This window comes from Mastigoproctus giganteus, chromosome 11 (assembly GCF_048544385.1).
Source record: "Mastigoproctus giganteus isolate SK-2022 chromosome 11, ASM4854438v1, whole genome shotgun sequence".
In the NCBI taxonomy this organism is placed as follows: Eukaryota; Metazoa; Arthropoda; class Arachnida; order Uropygi; family Thelyphonidae; genus Mastigoproctus; species Mastigoproctus giganteus.
This window is the reverse complement of record NC_143585.1, coordinates 162,708,994-162,731,103: the sequence shown is the minus strand read 5'-3', so window position 1 is coordinate 162,731,103 and position 22,110 is coordinate 162,708,994. Positions and strand designations below refer to the sequence as shown.

Below are 22,110 nucleotides of genomic sequence, written 5' to 3'. Positions count from 1 at the left end.
TGCGCCAAGCCCATACTCACCAGATATGAGCCCCTGGGGATAAACTAAATAATTATTAGTCGAGGCCCCAAATTACTATTGACCACGGTGACGAACGCGGCCTCGGTCGCCTGGGCGAGTGCGTTCCTGGATACGAGAACTATGCTATTATACTGACTTTGCACTAAGTGAGATTGACAGAAGAGTATAGTTTCATGTAAAGAGCAAAATATATATTTCAAAGTGTATGCTTTTGTAATACATTTGTACAGTATATACATATTTCAATTTAATTGTAAAGCTAATGTTTTATATGTTAAAAACAGTTCTTTTATAAGTTCTAGTAAATTTTTAATACTTAGAAGTAAATTAATTGCATTCTAAGAATAAACATTGGTTTCGTTGAAAGCATTTCTTTGTTATTAAAATGACTATATGTATCTTAATTTTTGTTATGTTAATAAGAAATGGTCTCGTAAACAGCGCCATCGCAAAACACAGATTGCATCACCGAGACGCTTGTTTTGATTACTGTTGCCTTTCGGTATATCATAATATGGCGTCAGCATGTACGTGTTCAATGTTGCAGGTAGTTGTTTTGTGGATTATTTTTACTAATATTTTGTCTGGGGATTTTAGTTTAGTGGCGAATCCTAACTCAAATAAGTCGTCATACGCTTTGGAGTCAAATGATAATTTCAGCAGATCACGTAATTTAAGTAATTCATCCAATTTTTCAGTAGTGTTTCGTATCCGAGGCTCTAACTTAACGTCCGAAACCCGTGCTGCTTTCAGTACCGTCCGTGTAGCTTTGGGAAAACTGTGTAAACCAAGTTATTTTGTAAGTGAAAATATTCCAATACAGAATGTTGAAGACGACAAAGCTGATATTATTGCAAGTCAGGCACTAATGATAAAGTTGCCCAAGTCACCCAATCTCTTGTTTATGTGTTTTTATCGCGAAAATCAAACTGGTTATATTGGTTCCGATGAAGTTGTCAGATGGGATCCGCGTTCTTTGAAATGTTCTGCTGAGTTTATGTCCTCAAAAGTCATGGATGGGTAAGTTCATTTCCATAATAATATTCGGCTGCTTCATATCAATATTCTGTTACATAAACATTCATGAAAATAAGTTGTCATTATTTGAAGGATGGGCGAAGAATAAAAATTACAGCATAAAAGTAATTTTATGGGTTACTGGATTTCTTTTCAAATAATGTAAGAAAGGTGTAGGAAATGAATCAACCAATGAATTGAATATTCCACACATCTCACAATGTTATTTAAAAATAAATAGTATTGATTAGTGTGTGACAGCTTATATAGATACTTAAGCACTATTGATATCGAAGAAGGCACGTTGTGTCATTGGTAAAAAGGGAGGGCAGTGAAAAATTATCAAACCATGCTTCTTTAATGATTTTTTCATTATATTTGGGCAGGGTAATACTCCAGAATGGTGCACCCTCCTCCAACATGGCGGCAAGCAAAACAGTGGGAAAGCAGTGATTGACAAGTTGACTCTGTCCACTCACTGCTTTCCCCCTCTCCTTTACATCACACATGTGATACTTGAGCATTATTGATACCGAAGAAGGCATGTTGTGCCATTGGTAGAAAGGGTAGTGAAAAATCATCAAACCATGCTGCTTTAAATGATTTTTTCATTATATTCGGGCTGGGTACTCCAGAATGGTGTACCCCCTCCAACATGGCAGCAAGCAAAACAGTGGGAAAGCAGTGATTGACAAGTTGACTCCACCCACTCACTGCCTTCCCCTTCTCCTTGACATCACACATGGATGTCACGTGACAAATCATTATGTCGCAACTAAAAATTCACAAAAACAAACATAAAAAAAAAAAATAAATTCCACACACACACTAACAACGAAACAGCTCTTTCTCAATCCACAAAATGCCTAAAAAAAAAATACATTTCTAAATAAAATATTTGTGGTTCCTGCCCCCAAACACTGCTTTTGCAACCCAACATTACCAAAAGATGCCACACGTGATTACAATGAAATTACTTTGTACATATGCATAATATCCAAAAAAATGCTCTTTCGTGAAACTTTAAAATCTGATAACCCCTCCTTCCTCTGGTGATAAAATCGCTTTTCTCGCTTCAGTCTGTCCCGAATTACTTCTGTAATATCATCCAGCCCACACAAACAAAAGTCCTAACCCTGGCCAGCAACCGGTTTTTTGCTTGAATCCCTGAAGTCATGTAAAAACTTAATCTTTTTTTACTAAAAACTAAACAAACCTTTTTTCACAAAAAACTAAATGAAAATGATTCCAGTCTCCAAACCCCCACTTTTCCAACCCAGACAATGCCACATGCATTTACAATGAAATTACTCTTTACACACCCATAAAACCTCCAAAAAAAATGCATTTTCCTGAAACTCCATAGCCTAATTACCCCTCCTTACTTCGGCGATGAAATGGCTTCTATTGCTTGAAACCATCACAGCAACATAACTGAACCTAACCAACCAAACCAAAAACAAAAAAAAACCTGCACTACTTTTGTTTGAATTTTCCTCCAATTCAGCCACACAAACAAAAATCACACCATGAATTGTAGCTGCAACCAATGACCGATTTTTTTTGCTTGAATCTCTCCCGAAGTTGCGTAAAAGACCTAACCTTTTTTCACTAAAAACTAAACAAAACCTAACCTTTATTCTCAACAAACTAAACAAACACGAAGAAAACTCACCTCATCAGTCCTCGCTTGAAGACTGGTATACACTGCCAACAGCATTCAAAAACTCTATAGTAAGATTTTCTCTGCCTGAGTACATACACTGCCACATATATTCTGCAAGGTAGGAGTCAAACTGACCATCTACAGTCCTCGATGGCAGCTGCCTTTTAATAGCTCCATGTTCCCTCAATACTGTTGGTGTTAGCACTAGTTTCAGGGTCGGTGAAATGAAGAGTGGTTTACCGCTATATGCTTAAAACCTTTGTACCCGAGACAATCATAAGACTTCCAACAGTCTGATACTATAGTCGTACCAGGCAATATGGAAGTCTTAATTATATACAGGAGGACTTCTTTACCCCTATTTTCCACAACCTTGAAAAAACACCGTGAACTGCCTAGTTCAACCCCACCCAACATCCAATGCCCATTCACTATTTTACCTCTTTCAATAACAAGATGGCACCAAACAGAGGTGGACTGGGTTAAAAATTCTTACCGGGGAAAACAAATAGAATGTATCGGAGGTCAGAGTGTAATATTGAAAATCACAATGGCCTCTGGACTCCGGCCCACTGGGGTTTCCCTGGTAAGTCTTATGGCCAGTCCACCTCTGGCACCAAATGACACATACATCCAAACAACAAGGCTCAGAACAATAAAATGAAAATTTCATATTTACCACTACAGTCTCAAACAACCATGTACTCTTGCGTGACATACACCTGTCAATCATCGCTGTCTTCCTTGCTTTCATCGAAGAACCTGCTAGGGTACACTATACTGGAGTTCAGCCTTGGGCTGTAACAAGGGTTGGGTTTCATATCAGCAAGCGGGAGGGCTGCCAAGGGCTTCAAGTTTTAGAGGGGTCCTGCACCTCACCTGATGTTAAGACAGTATATCATAATATGGCATCATAAAGAATGTCTGTATTTGGTTTCTCATTAATCAGAAGTAAATTGATAATAAATGTTCAACTGAAATATCCGTATTTATTAAACTATATATGGCCCTTTGGGAAAAAATAAACAACACAGTTAATTTAAAGGGACCTTAGTGGAGTGTTGCAAAACTTTATCAAGCAGCGAGTTTGCTAATATATATAAAACTCACCCTCTCACACGATATACTAGGTGCTTTCATTGTATTTTTCTAATTGCAACTATTCATAACACTTTAGTAAATTTTCTCATACCTAATCATTTAGGCTAGGGAAATTGGCTAAACCTTAGTAGTGATAGTGATGAAATGTATAATCAGTATAAAAAATTTTCCCTCCTCTGTTCACTTTTGCAGACATCCATGAATGTAACTTAATAAAACTGTAGTATTGTATTCAGTTTGGATTAGCAAATTGACTGAAGTGTTAAACATGGGTAGCAATGTTTTTATTGCTAACTTGTGCTTAAAAGAAGACAGTGCCTATGTCTCTGTGTTATGCTGATTTGATTCACAGAAGTTGTTCAAAAGGTAAGTTGTATCAACCAGGGAGAAATGGAAATTCATGACTGATTATCATGAATCATATCGAAGGTATGGGAAATTTTTACTTATTTATTTTTTCTGTGAACCTTTCACATGGTTCACAGAAAAAGTAAATAAATTTTCTAGCTGTGACAGATCATGCATGACATCATTGAGTAGTCAGGAGTGAGAGTGGTAGTATTAGCATTAGCAAAGGCACATAATGCAAGAAAGCAAGCTTATATAGCATCAGACAAAAAAAAAAAAAGCAATTCAAGTACGCTCTATTCAATTTCTGCCTTGAATAGAGCATACTCTTTGAATAGATTTGATAGATTGTCAAGTTCTGCCTAGTGCGTGCTCTCTGAATAGATTGACTTTTAATCCCATGTGACAGCTAAATATGATTGTGTTCGACCACCCAGGTGTGAACCAACGTAAGCAGGAGTCAAGGTGTGGTGCCCACACCACATGGAGGAATGCTGCCCCTCTATGTTACCAGGCAGTACTATGTGGTAGATGACTTTCATCAACCGGTGCAAAACCACCACTTTGCTTATTGGAGGTTTGAAGTGGTGACACCCATGTTTAGTCTCTAGAGCTAAGTTCCGGTCAACCCTTCCCTATCTCTTCCATCATGCAGTATGATTGATGACTTTTGAGGTTATGACGAACATCGTGACGAGATCCAATATTCCTTACCTTTCGAGGGTACAGCTCTAAAACGGTGTTCACAGGCCGGCTGCTAGTTAGTACACCGGACCGAACCTATTGGTAACTCTCTAGGAGGTTTCCGGATCAGCTAGTGTATAATCTTGCCACCTCTACTCTGCCAGTTGTGACTGGAGGAAGTCCGAGTAGTGTTTATGTGGGGAGCATTGTCGGGGTATATTCTTACTATGTCTACGCCATATCCAAAAATTTCATTACTTTGTACAGCATGTCCCACCCACTTTTTCTTACTATTGAATACACCATGAATTGTCAAACTAATAGAGCAAGCTTACCTGCGAAAAGATCTAAACCTCCTAAGCACTTCCTAATTCATTTCACAAATATACATGGTCTCAATTCTAATCTCAACGATGTCCATTTCCACTTGCAGTCTGCCAAACCACATGTACTTTTTCTGACAGAATCTCAGTTATTGGTTGATTCAATTACTGCTCATCTCAGATGCCCAAATTATTCGCTACATGATTCCTTTTGCCTCAAAGGTGGTACTTGTGCATATGTCCGTTCTGATATTCCCTGTCAGAGACTTGGCAATTTGGAATCTCCTGTCTTTGATCTTCTCTGGCTTAAAATCTCTCTACCTCATTGTGTCAAATTCATCTGTTGTCTCTACTGTTCTCCCAACTCCACTAATCACTTGGAGTTCTTTGACTTTCTCCAGTCCAACTTTCCTAACAGTGAGGTAATTTTCCTTGGTGATTTTAATTTTCACAACTCCAGCTGGCTTCTATTTTCTAGTCACACGAACCCAGCTGGTCGAGATGCTGAGGCTTTTGCAATTACAAATGACCTAGCACAGATTGTTCATTTACCTACAAGAATACCGGACAATCCTAATCATACAGCCAATACGCTTGATCTTTTTCTCACAAACAACCCTTCTAAGTACACAGTCGAAATGAGAGGTCCTTTAGGCACTTCAGATCACAACTTGTTGATTGTCTCTTCTCCAATGGAGCCTTTATCTCATGGCTATTCCCAACCTCGTGTTGTTTGGCATTACAAGAATGCAAAATGGGATGACCTGCGAGACTTTTCTTCTTTTCCTTGGTCGGATTATTGTTTCAAAACTTGTAATGTCAGTGTTTGCTCAGATCGTGTCAGTGAAATTATTCTTGCAGCAATGAAATCCTTTATCCCACACTCCACTTTAAAATCTCGTCCTTTAATCTAAACCTTGATTTTCCAATAAATGTGCTAAGGCTGTTCATGAGAAGAATGTTGCATATCGTAATTGGCTTGTTTCTAATTCTTCAGTTTCATTTTCTGCCTACACCAAAGCTCACAACAATTGTTAAGGTGTTATTAAACAGTCCAAACTTGAGTTTGAATAGGCTAAGAGTAGAAAACTTGCTTCTTGCCCTAATGGTAGCCGAGCATTCTGGTCTCTTGCCAAAGCTATTGGCTGCAACTTTTGCCCATCTCTGCTCCCACCTCTGTCCAAACCAGATGGTTCGGTTGTCACTTTAGCCAAGGATAAAGCTGACCTGCTAGCATCCCATTTTTCTTCAAACTCATGTATTAATGATCTTCGTAAAACACCTCCCACCTTTCCCAACACGCTCCATTCAATGCCTCCTGTGGTCTTCCGTCAAAAGGATGTCAGGAGGATTTTGACGAATCTTGATCCTAAGAAAGCTCCAGGTCCCGATGGTATTTCTCCACTTGTTCTCAAAACCTGTGCTCCTGAACTTAATCCTATTCTTTGTCGCCTTTTTTCACTTTCTTATTCCAAAGGTGTTTTTCCTTCTGCTTGGAAATTTGCTCATATCCAGCCAGTTCCTAAAAAGGGTGACAAATCCCTCCCATCCAATTATCGTCCCACTGCAATTACTTCTACTCTTTCTAAAGTAATGGAGAAATCAATTAATCGCCAACTCTTAAACTGCCTAGAAACCTTCCGTCTGATCAACGATCGCCAGTATGGATTCCGTCAGTGTCAATCCACTGGTGATATTCTGGCTTATGTTACCCATTTATGGACTAATTCAATGGAAAAGTTCGGTGAAACACAAGTAGTTGCTCTTGACATCTCAAAGGCTTTCGATCGTGTTTGGCATAAAGGTCTTCTAAACAAGCTTCCATCTTATGGTTTGCCAACTGTTTTTAGTAATTGGTTATCCAGTTTTCTCTCTGATCGCTCACTGAGGGTGATGGTAGATGGCTCTCTGTCTTCTAACTTCTCCACTAATGCCGGTGTCCCCCAAGGTTCAGTTCTTTCCCCCACTCTTTTCCTCTTGTATATTAATGACCTTCTTCCATTGACTGGAAATCCTATCCATAGTTTTCCCGATGATAGCATATTGCATTCCACTTTCCATTTTGAGAAACCTTGCCCTGCTCAATCAGCTTCAACTTCTCGAAAATCTGCTGCCAATTCCTTAAATGCCGATCATCAGGTAATTCTCCAGTGGGGCAAAGACAACTTAGGTAATTACAGCCCTTCTAAAACTCAGTCTTGTCTTATATCTCGCAAAAAGGATTCTTCTGCTCCTATGCTTATCTTTAGTAACACTCTGATTTCTAGGCAATATGATATATCTCTTTTGGGGATTACCCTGACTTCTAATCTCTCTTGGCACAAGCACATCACAAATATTGCTTCTTCTGCATTTAAAAAACTTGGTTTTCTCTTTCGCTGTTGTTGTTACTTTTCTTCCAAACAGCTGTTCACTCTGTATAAATCGCAAATCCACCCTGCCATGGAATATTGTTCCCACATCTGGGGTGGTGCTCCCAAAAGGCTTCTCAGGCTTCTAGATTCTATTCAGAAGAGTGCAGTTAGGTTAATTAATGACATCTCTAACAGAGTGTCTCCACTCTTTCTCATAGAGACATACTGTTTCTGCTGCTTGCCTTTTCTACAGATACTTCCATGGGCACTGTTCTTCTGAATTGGCTTCTATAATGCCCGCTCTCTTTCAAAACAGTCCAAACTTGTGCCGCCACCAGCCAACATCCTTTTACTGTCCAACTTCAAACTCACAGAACCAACTTTTTATCTTCCTCGTTTATTCATTTAACTGCCGTTTTCTGGAACAACCTTCCTTCATACGTATTTCCTGAAAATTACAGTCTACAGAAGTTCAAGTCCAATGTCAACAAATATCTTCTTTCGTCTTCTCAATCTCCAAGGTTTTAATACCTCTCGTGTTTGGGGTTTACATAAAAAAAAAATAAAATAACCTCGTACTCTCAGAGTTACAATAAAGAATTTAATATTGTTAAAATGCCACTCACAAAATTTCCAGTGCATGTTGATGAACTAAACTGCATGGACATTCCTTTGGGAAGTTTTTGTTTTATTTAGTTCATCCCTTTTAAAATGTTTTTATTTTAATTATTACATTCCCACTTAATAGACTGAAGGCTAGTATTGTAAACAAAATAGGTTCTGCTGGTAATCATTTACCGTATTTCCCCACGTATAAGATGCTCCTTTTTCGAAAAATTTGGTGTCTAAAAACTGGGTGCATCTTATTCAGTAGTTGTAGATTTTTTTTACTTGCATTTCCCGCTTTTTCGCACTTGTTGTCTTTGCGCTCATTGTTTCACACTTGTTACCGGTCTATTAGGTTACATTTTGCCACGTTCTGCCCAGAAATGGCTCAGAAAAGATTTTTGTACAGTGCTGAATTCAAGTTAAAAGTGATCATGTTTGCAAAAGTGAATGGAAATCGTGCTGCTGAATGTAAGTTTGGTCCTCCTCCAACTGAGAAAACAATCCGAGGCTGGCTACGGGAAGAAGTAACCCTACTGGAAACGCCACGGCAGAAGAAGGCCATGAGAGGTAAGTCAGCAAAATGGCCTGATTTTGAGAGGGAATTGAAGAGCAAATGGCAATTGGAATTCCTGTGTCCCAAAAGATGGTTCAGCATGAGGCAAGAAGAACTGCTGATGAAAAAGAAGTTACTGATTACAAAGGAGGACACAATTGGTGCTTCAGGTAAACGGAATGGACTAAGCATGCATACACGCACCAGACTTGCCCAAAAGATGCCTGAAAGCTATGAGCAGAAGGTCCTTGAATTTCATCGTTTTGTCATTCAATGTAGGAAGACATGTTTGAGTTGGGACAGATTGCAAATATGGACGAAGTCCCCCTTCCATTTGATGCCCCAAGTAACAGAACTGTTGATAAGAAGGGGGTGAAAACTGTAACTGTGAAGACAAGTGGACATGGAAAGAGCCATTATACAGTTGTTCTAGCTTGTTGTGCTGATAGAACCAAGCTGCCTCCTATGCTGATTTTCAAATGCAAAACAATGCCGAAAGAAGACATTCCTCGAGGAGCGATTATCCACGTTCATGACAAGGGTTGGATGGATCGGGATGGGATGAAGATCTGGTTTGAGAAAGTTTGGAGCAGGAGACCAGATGGGCTCTTACGCAAACCTGCCCTATTGGTGCTTGATCAGTTCAGGGCACACATAACAAAAAACACAAAGAAGATTGCTGCAGAGCAAAAAACAAAACTTGCCGTCATACCTGGAGGCTTGACATCCCAGCTCCAACCACTTCATGTCAGCATTAACAAACCCTTCAAAGCTGCCATGAGAGACAAATGGAACCAGTGGATGAAGTCTTCTAGGGACAATTTTACACCAGCAGGAAGAGTGAAGAAACCAACCATAGGAGAAGTTTGTACCTGGTTGAAATGATCCTGGGATAATATCAAGATTGAGATCGTTGTCAAGTCATTTAAGAAGTGTGGCATTTCAAATGCCATAGATGGAACTGAGGACAAGGCAATATATGAAGACAGTGATTCGTCATCAGACACAGATGAGGACAAGCTAATGGATGGGAGTTTTGACAATGATGAGGAGTTGTATGAATTTTATGATGAATAAAACTTGAGTTCAATAACTTTATGTAATACATTTTTTTTTTCAAATTTCGGGCCCCAAAATTAAGGTGCGTCTTATACATGGGAGCGTCTTATACATGGGGAAATACTGTAGTTTAATCCTGTTTGATATTGTAGGATCAGTTCCAAATGGTAAGAATCAAGATTAAAACATTCAAAGATTAAAAAAAAAAGTACAATCTATATCCATTGCTGTGCTGTTTCAGACTAAAACTAATAACTAATAAAACCCAAATTAGCATTAGCATTAGTAGAGGCATTTGATGCAAGAAAGCAAGCTTATGCAGCATCAGCCAAAAAAAAAACCACTTCCACTTCACCCCTCTGTTCGTTCGAAATACCTGTCCAGCTGAGCCTTAAACTTATTTAGGCTATCAACTTCCATGACAAGGGATGGAAGTCTGTTCCACCAACCAACCACCCGCTGGCTAAAGGCAAATTTCCGCACGTCTATCCTACATCTGTCTTTCCTCAATTTGAATTTATGCCCTCTCAGGTGATTATTCTGAGCAAGAGGAAGAATCCCATCAGCATTGAGCATGCTCAAACCATTCAAGGCTTTATACACCTCTATCAGATCACCTCGCTGGTGCCTAGTCTCTAGACACTGTAATTTGCAAAACTTAAACCTTTATTCGTAAGAGCATCCCTTTGTTCCATTCTAATCTTGTTGCCCTTCTCTGTACTCGTTCATTCCAGCAGCTCTACATCCTTCTTGAAATGAGGACTCCAGACCTGTACACAGTACTCTAGGTGTGGCCTGACCATTGCCTTATACAAGGGAATAATCACCTCCTTATCCCTGCTAGAAAAATTGCTATATATCATTGACAATATGCAATGAGCTACTCTTGCAGCCTGTCTGCACTGCTCAGAGAACTTCATATCTGCCTGCACAACCACCCCCAGGTCCCTTTCATTCTCAACCACTGTCAGTGTAGTACCACAGAGTTGATACGTTGCTCTGGGGTTGCTGTTTCCCATATGTAGTACTTTACATTTGTCAATGTTAAACTTCATTTGCCACCTCTCAGCCCATCTACACAACCTTTCCAGATCCTGTTGCTGCAGGATAAAATTATAAGGAAAACATCAGTAGATGATAATTCAGAATCTTATGCTTCAGTAGAAAAGTTACTAATCAATTGAATATACCAACTTTAGAATTAAGCAATCTTAAAATCATGTTAGTTACTATCTCAATAAGGAAATCAGAATATGTAAAACCTGATCATGAACCTCAGAATCTGCCCATTGCCAATAAAAACTTCGTTTGAAAGGGGGACAGCTACTAGTGACTCCTAAAAAATTTACTGCTATGTTTTCAGGCTTGCAATCTGTGTGTAGTAGTCAATCTTGAAGTTATTTTAAGTATAAATTAAATATAGAGGCATCAAGGCCAAGACAAAATCCCTATATTCAGAAATTTACTCTCTTTTCAAGATCTGTTTTGAGCAAAATGACTTAAAAAAAGTAATGAAATTTTGACCTTACCAAATAGTGTATTAGTGCAAGCTTACAGATTAAACAGCAACAATGGCAACAAAAAAAACCTGTTTTCCAAATATTATAACAGAACTTCTAGTAAAATAGTAACATGTAATTCCTGTATATGTTAATTACTCAAATAATCATAATAAAAATATATGATAGTAATAAAACTTTAATGCAGGATAAAACTTTTATTACTGTTTACTTTCAAAACTATGGAATCATTATTAGTTCCCTTTTAATATGTTTAAGTTTCAAGTTAGTCACTCTAATTTTGAGATTTGGCTTTCCTGTTACTTATTTGATTTAGAAATACTAGCATTAGTTGGGGCATATGATGCAAGAAAGCAAGGTTATAGAGCATCAACCAAAAACAATGGCGACAAAAAAGACCCCTTCCCATTTCGTTTATCTGGTCACTCCAAATGTTTGTCTAGTGCAGCCTTAAATTTATTTAAGCTATCAGCTTCCCCAACAACGAATGTAAGTCTGTTCCAGCAATCAACTACCCGCTGACTAAAGGCAAACTTCTGTACATCTATTCTACAACTGTATTTCCTCAGTTTGAATCTGTGTCCCCTCAGGTTCTTAGTCTGAGCAAGCAGAAGTATCCCGTCAGCATTGAGCCTGCTCAAACCATTCAAGGCCTTATACACCTCAATCAGATTGCCTTGCAGGTGCCTAGTCTCCAGATGCTGCAACTTGCAGAACGTAAGCCTTTGTTCGTAAGCACACCCCTTTGTTCCTCTTACCAATCTGGTTGCCCTTCTCTGTGCTCGTTCTAGCAACTCTACATCCTTCCTATAATGAGTCTTCCAGACCTGTACGCAGTACTCAAAGTGTGACCCGACCATTGCTTGTACAAAGGGATAATCACCTCCTTGTCTCTGCTAGCAAACTTCCTATATATCATTGACATCTTGTGACTTGCTTTGGCAGCCCATCTGCACTACCCAGAGAATGTCATCTGACTGCACAATTATCCCCAGGTTTTTTCATTTTCCACCTCCCTGAGTGTAGTACCACACAGATGGTACATTTCTCTTGGGTTACTGCTACCCATATACAGTACTTTGCATTTGTCAATATTAAACTTCAGTTGCCACCTCTCAGCCCATCTGCCTAGCATTAGCATTAGTAGAGGCATATGATGCAAGAAAGCAAGCTTATGCAGCATCAGCCAAAAAAAAAAAAAAAAAACACTTCCACTTCACCCCTCCGTTTGTTCGAAATACCTGTCCAGCTGAGCCTTAAATTTATTTAGTCTTTCAACTTCCACAGCAAGGGATGGAAGTCTGTTCCACCAACCAAGCACCCGCTGGCTAAAGGCAAATTTCCACACGTCTATCCTACATCTGTCTTTCCTCAATTTGAATTTATGCCCTCTCAGGTGATTATTCTGAGCAAGAAGAAGAATCCCATTAGCATTGATCATGCTCAAACCATTGAAGGCTTTATACACCTCTATCAGATCACCTCGCTGGTGCCTAGTCTCCAGACACTGTAATTTGCAAAACTTAAGCCTTTCTTCGTAAGAGCACCCCCTTTGTTTCATTCACTGATCTTGTTGCCCTTCTCTGTACTCGTTCCAGCAGCTCTACATCCTTCTTGAAATGAGGCCTCCAGGCCTGTATACAGTACTCAAGGTGTGGCCTGACCATTGCCTTATACAAGGGGATAATCACCTCCTTATCCCTGCTAGAAAAATTCCTGTATATCATTGACAAGATACCATGAGCTACTCTTGCAGCATGTCTGCACTGCTCAGAGAACTTCATATCTGCCTGCACAATTACCCCCAGGTCCTTTTCATTCTCTGCCACTATCAGTGTAGTACCACAGAGTTGATACGTTGCTCTGGGGTTGCTGTTTCCCATATGTAGTACTTTACATTTGTCAATGTTAAACTTCATTTTCCACCTCTCAGCCCATCTGCTCAACCTTTCCAGATCCTGTTGCAGCAGCATAGTGTCAGTAATGTCCTTAACAACCCTGCCAACCTTTCTATCGTCTGCAAACTTGGAAATGAAGCTTGATATACCATCATCAATATCATTTGTAAATACATAAAACAATAATGGACCCAACACTGAACCCTGAGGGACTCCACTAATAACATGTCCACGATGAGCAGTGTCCATTGATTACCACTCTGTCTTCTCTCCCTCACCACCCCTTTATCCATAGCAGCAATTTGCCTCCACTACCACACTGCTCCAATTTGTGCAGCAGTCTTCCATGTGCAACAGTATCAAAAGCCTTTCTAAGATCCAAGTATATAATATCAAAGTTATTCCCTGCATCCAGTTCTTTTGTGACTGCATCATAGTATCCAATCAAATTGGTCAGGCACTTTTCTAGATCCTGTTGCAGTAGCATACTGTCTTTAGTGTCATTAACAACCCTGCCAACCTTTGTATCATCTGCAAACTTGGACATTAAGTCTGATATACCTTCATTGATATCATTGATAAATACACAAAACAACAATGGGCCCAGCACCGAACCCTGGTTGACTCCACTAATAACATTAGTCGACATAGAGCAGTTTCCATTTATTACCACTCTCTGCCATCTCCCACTCAACCATCCCTTTATCCATTGCAGAAACTTGCCTTTAATGCCATACCGCCCCAATTTGTACAGTAGTCTTCCATGTGCAACAGTATCAAAAGCTTTCCTGAAATACAAGTACAGCAAAACTCTGCATAGCACTGATAATTGGTACCGAAACTGTTCCGTGTTATGTGAAACTGTGCTGATTACAATATAATTATAATGGGTTTTAATTGAATGCGTACCAGAGATACAGTCTATAAACAAATTATAATAAATCTATAAACAATTTGCGATTGATAGCCAATTAAAAGGATTTGAAAAAAATATATCGCACAAATTTTGTTAATGAAAAGGTAATGTATCATGAGAAATGAGGAAAAAACTTTGTTTATTTAGGTATTTCAATAATAGTCTGGTGAATTAATCTCTTCTTTTTTCTTGGTGTACATGTCTTTGTAGCATTAAATCCTATCTTGTAAAATTTGCCATATTTTGATACTACGTTCAACATCCGGATCTCCATTCATAATCGCCTTGCAGGCCATGTCAACCCCTGAAAAAACTTTCTCCAATTCTTCTGTTTAAAATTCTTTTGATGCCACTTCATTGTTATCCACTTCAGAATTGTTTTCCTCTTCTTCATATGCAGTTTGCTCATCAATTTCAAGGAGAGTTGTATCATCTAAGTCATTTGCATGTAAGTCAATGCAGTCATGTACATTGGCAGTGTCCCAAGTTTCAAATCCCATGTCTTCTCCAATCTTCACAATGTATTCAGCAATTGTCTGAACTTGCGATTCAAAACCAGTGAAATCATTTACCAAATGGGGCAAAACATGCTGCTAAACAGAATGCATATTGTTGGCAGTGATTTCTTGGCCAAGATGCAGATATATTTTCGATTGTATTGAATGGGATAAAAAATAAATTGTGAAATGAAAAGCTATCATGTCATCTTGTCAGGATGGAATTCAGAATACTGAACACTGTTGCACGTTGCCACTGACTGCCTGAGGAGAGCTTTTGGCATGTGCGCATGTGAGACAATGGAGTTGGCACCGCATCATATATGTACGCTTACCTAGACTACGACAATGCAGCATATATGTAGAGCACAAGTGTAGGCTAGTGAATGAGTTTTAATATGTACAGTAAATTTTTGACTTAAACTTAATTGAAAACTGTGTTATAGTGAAACCCATGCTGTTTGAAGCCGTGCTAAGCAAGGTATTGCTGTATATGATATAATGATATATAATATGTCCCAATAAATTTAACCTCATTAGGAAAGACAGAAAATATAGAGAGGGATGGGGTGCAGTAGCTTTGCTGTTACATCAGAAATTAAAAATTATGCAAACAACTATTTTAAATAAGCTAGGGAATATTTAAACTAAGATATAACTTGGAAGTCTAAGCCATCAAATGGTGGCGATATATGAGGTGTGACAATAAAATTACTGGACTGCAGCTGGTGTAGTCAGGTTCGATGAGTTTGAAAATAAATGGAAATGGTATGTTGTAGTTCAAACTTCTTCCAGCAGATGGTGATACAGAGATTGCCTGGTAGGATGGCAGACTGCAGGTAACAACCATTTCGTTAGTAGTGTGTTAACGTCCCGTGTCACGGTTTTGCAATGAACAATGAATGAATATCAAATTTCACTTTAAACTGGGGAAATCTGCAAAATAAATGTATGAGATATTAAAAACTTTATGGTGATGAAATATTAAGTTGTACTAGTGTGTTTGAATTATATGTGTGGTTCAAGGACAGACACGAGGATATTTGCAATAACTCAAGAAGTAGGCATCCATCAATCTCTTGAGATGAGGACAAAGTTGCAAAAGTTCAGGAAATTGTGGCAAGAGATCATCATTTGACCCTCAGATTGGTGGCTAATGAGTTGGATATGAATAAGGAGATGATTTGTCAAATTTTGCATGACGATTTAGGGAAGAAGAAAGGCTGTGCAAAATTTATGCCTCACAGATGAGGAGAAAAAAAATGAAGCTAACCCCTGAATGTCATCAAGGGAAGACTGTCCAGACATGTCAGGACAATCCTAATTTCGTTTACTGTATTGTCACTGGAGATGAGTATTGGCTGTTTCAGTATGACCCAGAGACAAAGTGTCAGAACATGCAGTGACTTCAAAATCATCACCAAGGCCCAAAAGTTTCATTTACAGAAGTCCAGAATTAAGACAATGCTGATTATGTTTTCCAACAAACAGGTGTAATTTATGAGCAATTTGTACCTGATTGGGAGAGAGGCAGTGCTGTGTTCTATGTACAGGTGCTTGAAAGAAGACTACTGAAGTGCATTTCCCAGGTGAGGCCGCAATTTCAAGAGAAAGGTAGCTAATTATTGTTGCATAACAGTGCCCTGCCCATTCTGCACTTGTGAAGACATTTCTGATGAAACGTGACATTGTACAGATCAACTATCAAGCCTAGTTTGCTGATCTACAATCAATGGACTTCTTCCTCTTTCTTGAGGTGAAAACTGATCTCAAAGGAAAGAGATTTCTGCATGTTAAGAACATAAAGAAAAATGTAACTGATTATCATCTCTTTGAACCTATTCTGATCCTTTTCAGAAACTTTTAAAAGGTCGCAATAATGAGTACATTTAATGAGGTAGTGATTACTTTGAATAAAAATAAAACTAATTTTGAGCTGCTTCACTTTGTGTTCTTTTCATTGTACCAGTTCTTTTAACTTTATTGCCATACCTCGTATTTACTTCTAGTTAACAAAGCAGTGCTTCAGAAGCTTAATTTCTTGGAATCCTTATTACTTTTTCCAAATTTAGATATAAAACCATAGTCATGGGTGATTTTAATCATCCCTTACCGTTATATCATATGAATATGATATAACGGTAAGGGATGGTTTCCCTAGTAGTATAATCAATCCCAGTTTGATTGCCTGAAATACATATTCATTACAACTTGTCCCAAAAATGCCCTTTACATAGGAGGCAAGGATTGGCTTCTATGTAAATTGCATAGTAGGCTTCTTGTTTTAATCTTGAACAGTTTTGAAATAAAAATCTTTTTTTTTTTTTTTTTTTTTTTTTTATGAAAACCCCAAACACGAGAGGTATTAAGACCTATAGTACTTAGTACTGTGCTTGGGTTGAGAAGACGAAAGAAGATATTTGTTGACATTAGACTTGAACTTCTGTAGACTAATTGTCAGGAAATACATATGAAGGAAGGTTGTTTCAGAAAACAGCAGTTGAGTGAATAAATGAGGAAGATGAAAAGTTGGTTCTGTGAGTTTGAAGTCGGGCAGTAAATGGATGTTGGCTGGTGATGGCACGTGTTCGGACTGTTTTGGAAGAGAGAGTAGGAATTATAGAAGCCAATTCAGAAGAACAGTGCCCATGGAAGTATCTGTAGAAAAGGCATGCAGTAGAAACAGTACATCTATGAGACAGCGAGTGGAGAGAGACTGTTAGAGAGGAGTCATTAATTAACCTAACTGCCCTCTTCTGAATGGAATCTAGAAGCCTGAGAGAGGTTTTGGAGGCACCGCCCCAGATGTGGGAACAATAATCCATGATAGGGCAGTTTTGCAATTTGTACAGAGTGAACAGCTGTTTGGAAGAAAAGTAACGTTGAGAGTAAAAGAGAAAACCAAGTTTTTTAGATGCAGAGGAAGCAGTATTTGTAATGTGCTTGTGCAAAGGGAGATTAGAAGTGCAGATAATCCCCAAAAGAGATATATCATTTTGCCTAGAAATCGGAGTGTCACCAAAGATAAGCATAGGACCCTTCCCTATCTCTTCCATCATGCAGTATGATTGATGACTTTTGAGGTTTTGAAGAATGTCGTGGCGAGATCCAATATTCCTTACATTTCGAGGGTACAGTTCTAAAACGGTGTTCGCAGGCCGGCCGCTAGTTAGTACACCACCTATTGGTAACTCTCTAGGAGGCTTCCGGATCAGCGAGTGTATAATCTTGCTACCTTTACTCTGCCAAATAGTGACTGGAGGGAGTCCGAGTAGTGTGTATGCGGGGAGCATTGTCGAGGCCATGTTATGTCAAGGATCTGGGTATATTCTTACCACGTGTATGCCATATCCAAAAATTTCATTACTTCATACAGCATGTCCCACCCACTTTTTCTTACTATTGAATACACCATGAATTGTCAAACTAATAGAGCAAGCTTATCTGCAAAAAGATCTAAACCTCCCAAACACTTCCTAATTCATTTCACAAATATACGTTGTCTCAATTCTAATCTCAACGATGTCCATTTCCACTTGCAGTCTGCCAAACCCCATGTACTTTTTCTGACAGAATCTCAGTTATCGGTTGATTCAACTACTGCTCATCTCAGATGCCAAAATTATTTGCTGTATGATTCCTTTTGCCTCAAAGGTGGTACTTGTGCATATGTCCGTTCTAATATTCCCTGTCAGAGACTTGGCAATTTGGAATCTCCTCTCTTTGATCTTCTCTGGCTTAAAATCTCTCTACCTCATTAAGTCAAATTCATCTGTTGTCTCTACCGTTCTCCTAACTCCACTAATCACTTGGAGCTCTTTGACTTCCTCTCTTTGCAACTTGACTTTCTCCAGTCCAACTTTCCTAACAGTGAGGTAATTTTCCTTGGTGATTTTAATGTTCACAACTCCAGCTGGCTTCCGTTTTCTAGTCACACCGACCCAGCAGGTCGAGATGCTGAGGCTTTTGCAATTACTAATGAACTAGCACAGATTGTTCATTTACCTACAAGAATACCGGCCAATCCTAATCGTACAGCCAATACGCTTGATCTTTTTCTCACAAACAATCCTTCTAAGTACACGGTCGAAGTAAGAGGTCCTTTAGGCACTTCGGATCACGACTTGGTGATTGTCTCTTCTCCAATGGGACCTATATCTCATGGCTATTCCCAACCTCTTGTTGTTTGGCATTACAAGAATGCAAAATGGGATGGCCTGCGAGATTTCTTTTCTTCTTTTCCTTGGTCGGATTACTGTTTCAAAACTTCTGATGTCAACATTTGCTCAGATCGTGTCAGTGAAATTATTCTTGCAGGAATGGAATCCTTTATCCCACACTCCACTTTAAAATCTCGTCCTTTATCTAAACCTTGGTTTTCCAATAAATGTGCTAAGGCTGTTCAAGAGAAGAATGTTGCATATCGTAATTGGCTCGTTTCTAATTTTTCAGTTTCATTTTCTGCATACACCAAAGCTCGCAACAATTGTAAAGCAGTTAGTAATCAGTCCAAACCAGATTTCGAACAGGCTAAGAGTAGTAAACTTGCTTCTTGCACTAATGGTAGCCGAGCATTCTGGTCTCTTGCCAAAGCTATTGGCTGCAACTTTTGCCCATCTCTGCTCCCACCTTTGTCCAAACCAGATGGTTCTGTTGTCACTTCAGCCAAGGATAAAGCTGACCTGCTAGCATCCCATTTTTCTTCCAGCTCATGTATTAATGATCTTGGTAAAACACCTCCCACCATTCCCAACACGCCCCATTCAATGCCTGCTGTGGTCTTCCGTCAAAAGGATATCAGAAGGATTTTGATGAATCTTGATTCTAAGAAAGCTCCAGGTCCTGATGGTATTTCTCCACTTGTTCTCAAAACCTGTGATCCTGAACTTATTCCTATTCTTTGCCGCATTTTTTTACTTTCTTATTCCAAAGGTGTTTTTCCTTCTGCTTGGAAATTTGCTCATATCCAGCCAGTTCCTAAAAAGGGTGACAAATCCCTCCCATTCAATTATCGTCCCATTGCAATTACTCCTACTCTTTCTAAAGTAATGGAGAAATCAATTAACCGCCAACTCTTAAACTACCTAGAAACCTTCCGTCTGATCAATGATCGCCAGTATGGATTCCGTCAGTGTCGATTCACTGGTGGTATTGTGGCTTATGTTACCCATTCATAGAATAATTCAATGGAAAGGTTCGGTGAAACACAAGTAGTTGCTCTTGACATCTCAAAGGCTTTCGATCGTGTTTGGCATAAAGGTCTTCTAAACAAGCTTCCATCTTATGGTTTGCCAACTGTTTTTAGTAATTGGTGGTTATCCAGTTTTCTCTCTGATCGCTCACTGAGGGTGATGGTAGATGGCTCTCTGTCTTCTAACTTCTCCACTAATGTCGGTGTCTCCCAAGGTTCAGTTCTTTCCCCCACTCTTTTCCTCTTGTATATTAATTCCTTTCTTCTTCAATGGAAGAAATTATTAATTTCTTCTTCCATTGACTGGAAATCCTATCCATAGTTTTGCCGATGATAGCACATTGCATTCGAGTTTCCATTTTGAGAAACCTTGTCCTGCTCAATCAGCTTCAACTTCTCGAAAATCTGCTACCAATTCCTTAAATGCCGATCTTCAGATAATTCTCCAATGGGGCAAAGACAACTTAGTTGATTTCAACCTTTCTAGAACTCAGTCTTGTCTTATATCTCGCAAAAAGGATTCTTCTGGTCCTGTGCTTATCTTTAGTGACACTCTGATTTCTAGGCAAAATGATATATCTCTTTTGGGGATTACCCTGACTTCTAATTTCTCTTGGCACAAACACATTACAAATATTGCTGCTGCATCTAAAAAACTTGGTTTTCTCTTTCGCTCTTGGCGTTACTTTTCTTCCAAACAGCTGCTCACTCTGTATAAATCGCAAATCCGCCCTGCCATGGAATATTGTTCCCACATCTGGGGTGGTGCCCCCAAAACCTCTCTCAGGCTTCTTGATTCCATTCAGAAGAGGGCAGTTATAGTTAATTAATGATTCATCTCTAATAGAGTCTCTCCATTCGCTTTCTCATAGACGTACTGTTTCTGTTGCATGCCTCTTCTACAGATACTTCCATGGGCACTGTTCTTCTGAATTGGCTTCTATAATTCCCACTCTCTCTTTCAAAACAGTCCGAACACGTGCTGCCACCAGCCAACATCCATTTACTGTCTTCAAACCCACAGAACCAACTTTTCATCTTCCTCATTTATTCATTCAACTGCCGTTTTCTGGAACAACCATCCTTCATACGTATTTCCTGAAAATTACAATCTACAGAAGTTCAAGTCCAATGTCAACAAATATCTTCTTTCGTATTCTCAACCTCCAACCCAAGTACGGTACTAAGTACTATAGGTTCTAATACCTCTCGTGTTTGGGGTTCACATAAAAAAAAATAAATAAATAGGAGCAGGAGAATCCTTTTTGTGAGATATAAGACAAGACTGAGTTTTAGAAGAATTGAAATCAACTAAGTTGTCATTGCCCCACTGGAGTCGGTATTTAGGGAATTGGTAGCGGATATTCGAGAAGTTGAAGCTGATTAAGCAGGGCAAGGTTTCTGAAAATTGAAAGTGGAATGCAATTTGATGTCATCGGCAAAACTATGGATAGGATTTTCAGAAAATCAAAGAACGTTATTAATATACAAGAGGAAAAGAGTGGGGGAAAGAACTGAACCTTAGGTGACACCAGCATTAGTGGAGAAGTAAGAAGACAAAGAGAGCCATCTACCATCACCCTCAGTGAGCGATCAGAGAGAAAACTGGATAATCAATTACAAAAAACAGTTGGCAAACCATAAGAGGGAAGCTTGTTTAGAAGACGTTTGTGCCAAACACGATCGAAAGCCTTTGAGATGTCGGAGCAACTACTTGTGTTTCACCGAACTTTTCCTTTGAATTAGTCCATAAATGGGTAACATAAGCCAGAATGTCACCAGTGGATCGACACTGATGGAATCCATACTGGCCAGACTGAAGGTTTCTAGGTAGTTTAAGAGTTGGCGGTTAATTGATTTATCCATTACTTTAGAAAGAGTAGAAGTAATTGCAATGGGACGATAATTGGATGGGACGGATTTGCCACCCTTTTTAGGAACTGGCTGGATATGAGCAAATTTCCAAGCAGAAGGAAAAACACCTTAGGAATAAGAAAGTGAAAAAAGGCGGCAATGAATAGGAGTAAGTTCAGGAGCACAGGTTTTGAGAACGTGGAGAAATACCATCAGGACCTGGAACTTCCTTAGCATCAAGATTCCTCAAAATACTTCTGACATCCTTTTGATGGAAGACACAGGAAGCATTGAATGGAGCGTGTAGAGAATGGGAGGTGTTTTACCAAGATCATTAATATATGAGTTGGAAAAAAAATAGTATGTTAGCAGGTGAGCTTTATCCTTGGCTGAAGTGACAACAGAACCATCTGGTTTTGACAGAGGCGGGAGCAGAGATGGACAAAAGTTGCGGCCAATAGCTTTGGCAAGAGAGCAGAATGCTTGGCTACCATTAGGG

At 39.1% G+C, this 22,110-nt stretch overlaps 1 protein-coding gene across 1 annotated transcript in view; it reads left to right on the top strand.

The window, feature by feature from the left end:
* The first annotated feature begins 406 nt into the window (after positions 1-406).
* Positions 407-22,110, top strand: part of uex (metal transporter uex) — a 234,450-nt gene continuing 212,746 nt past the window's right edge. Inside the window, exons 1-2 of the mRNA XM_090384604.1 lie at positions 407-416; positions 463-568. Of these exons, the coding sequence (XP_090240730.1) occupies positions 407-416; positions 463-568 (116 nt within the window). The remainder of the gene's footprint in view (positions 417-462; positions 569-22,110) is intronic.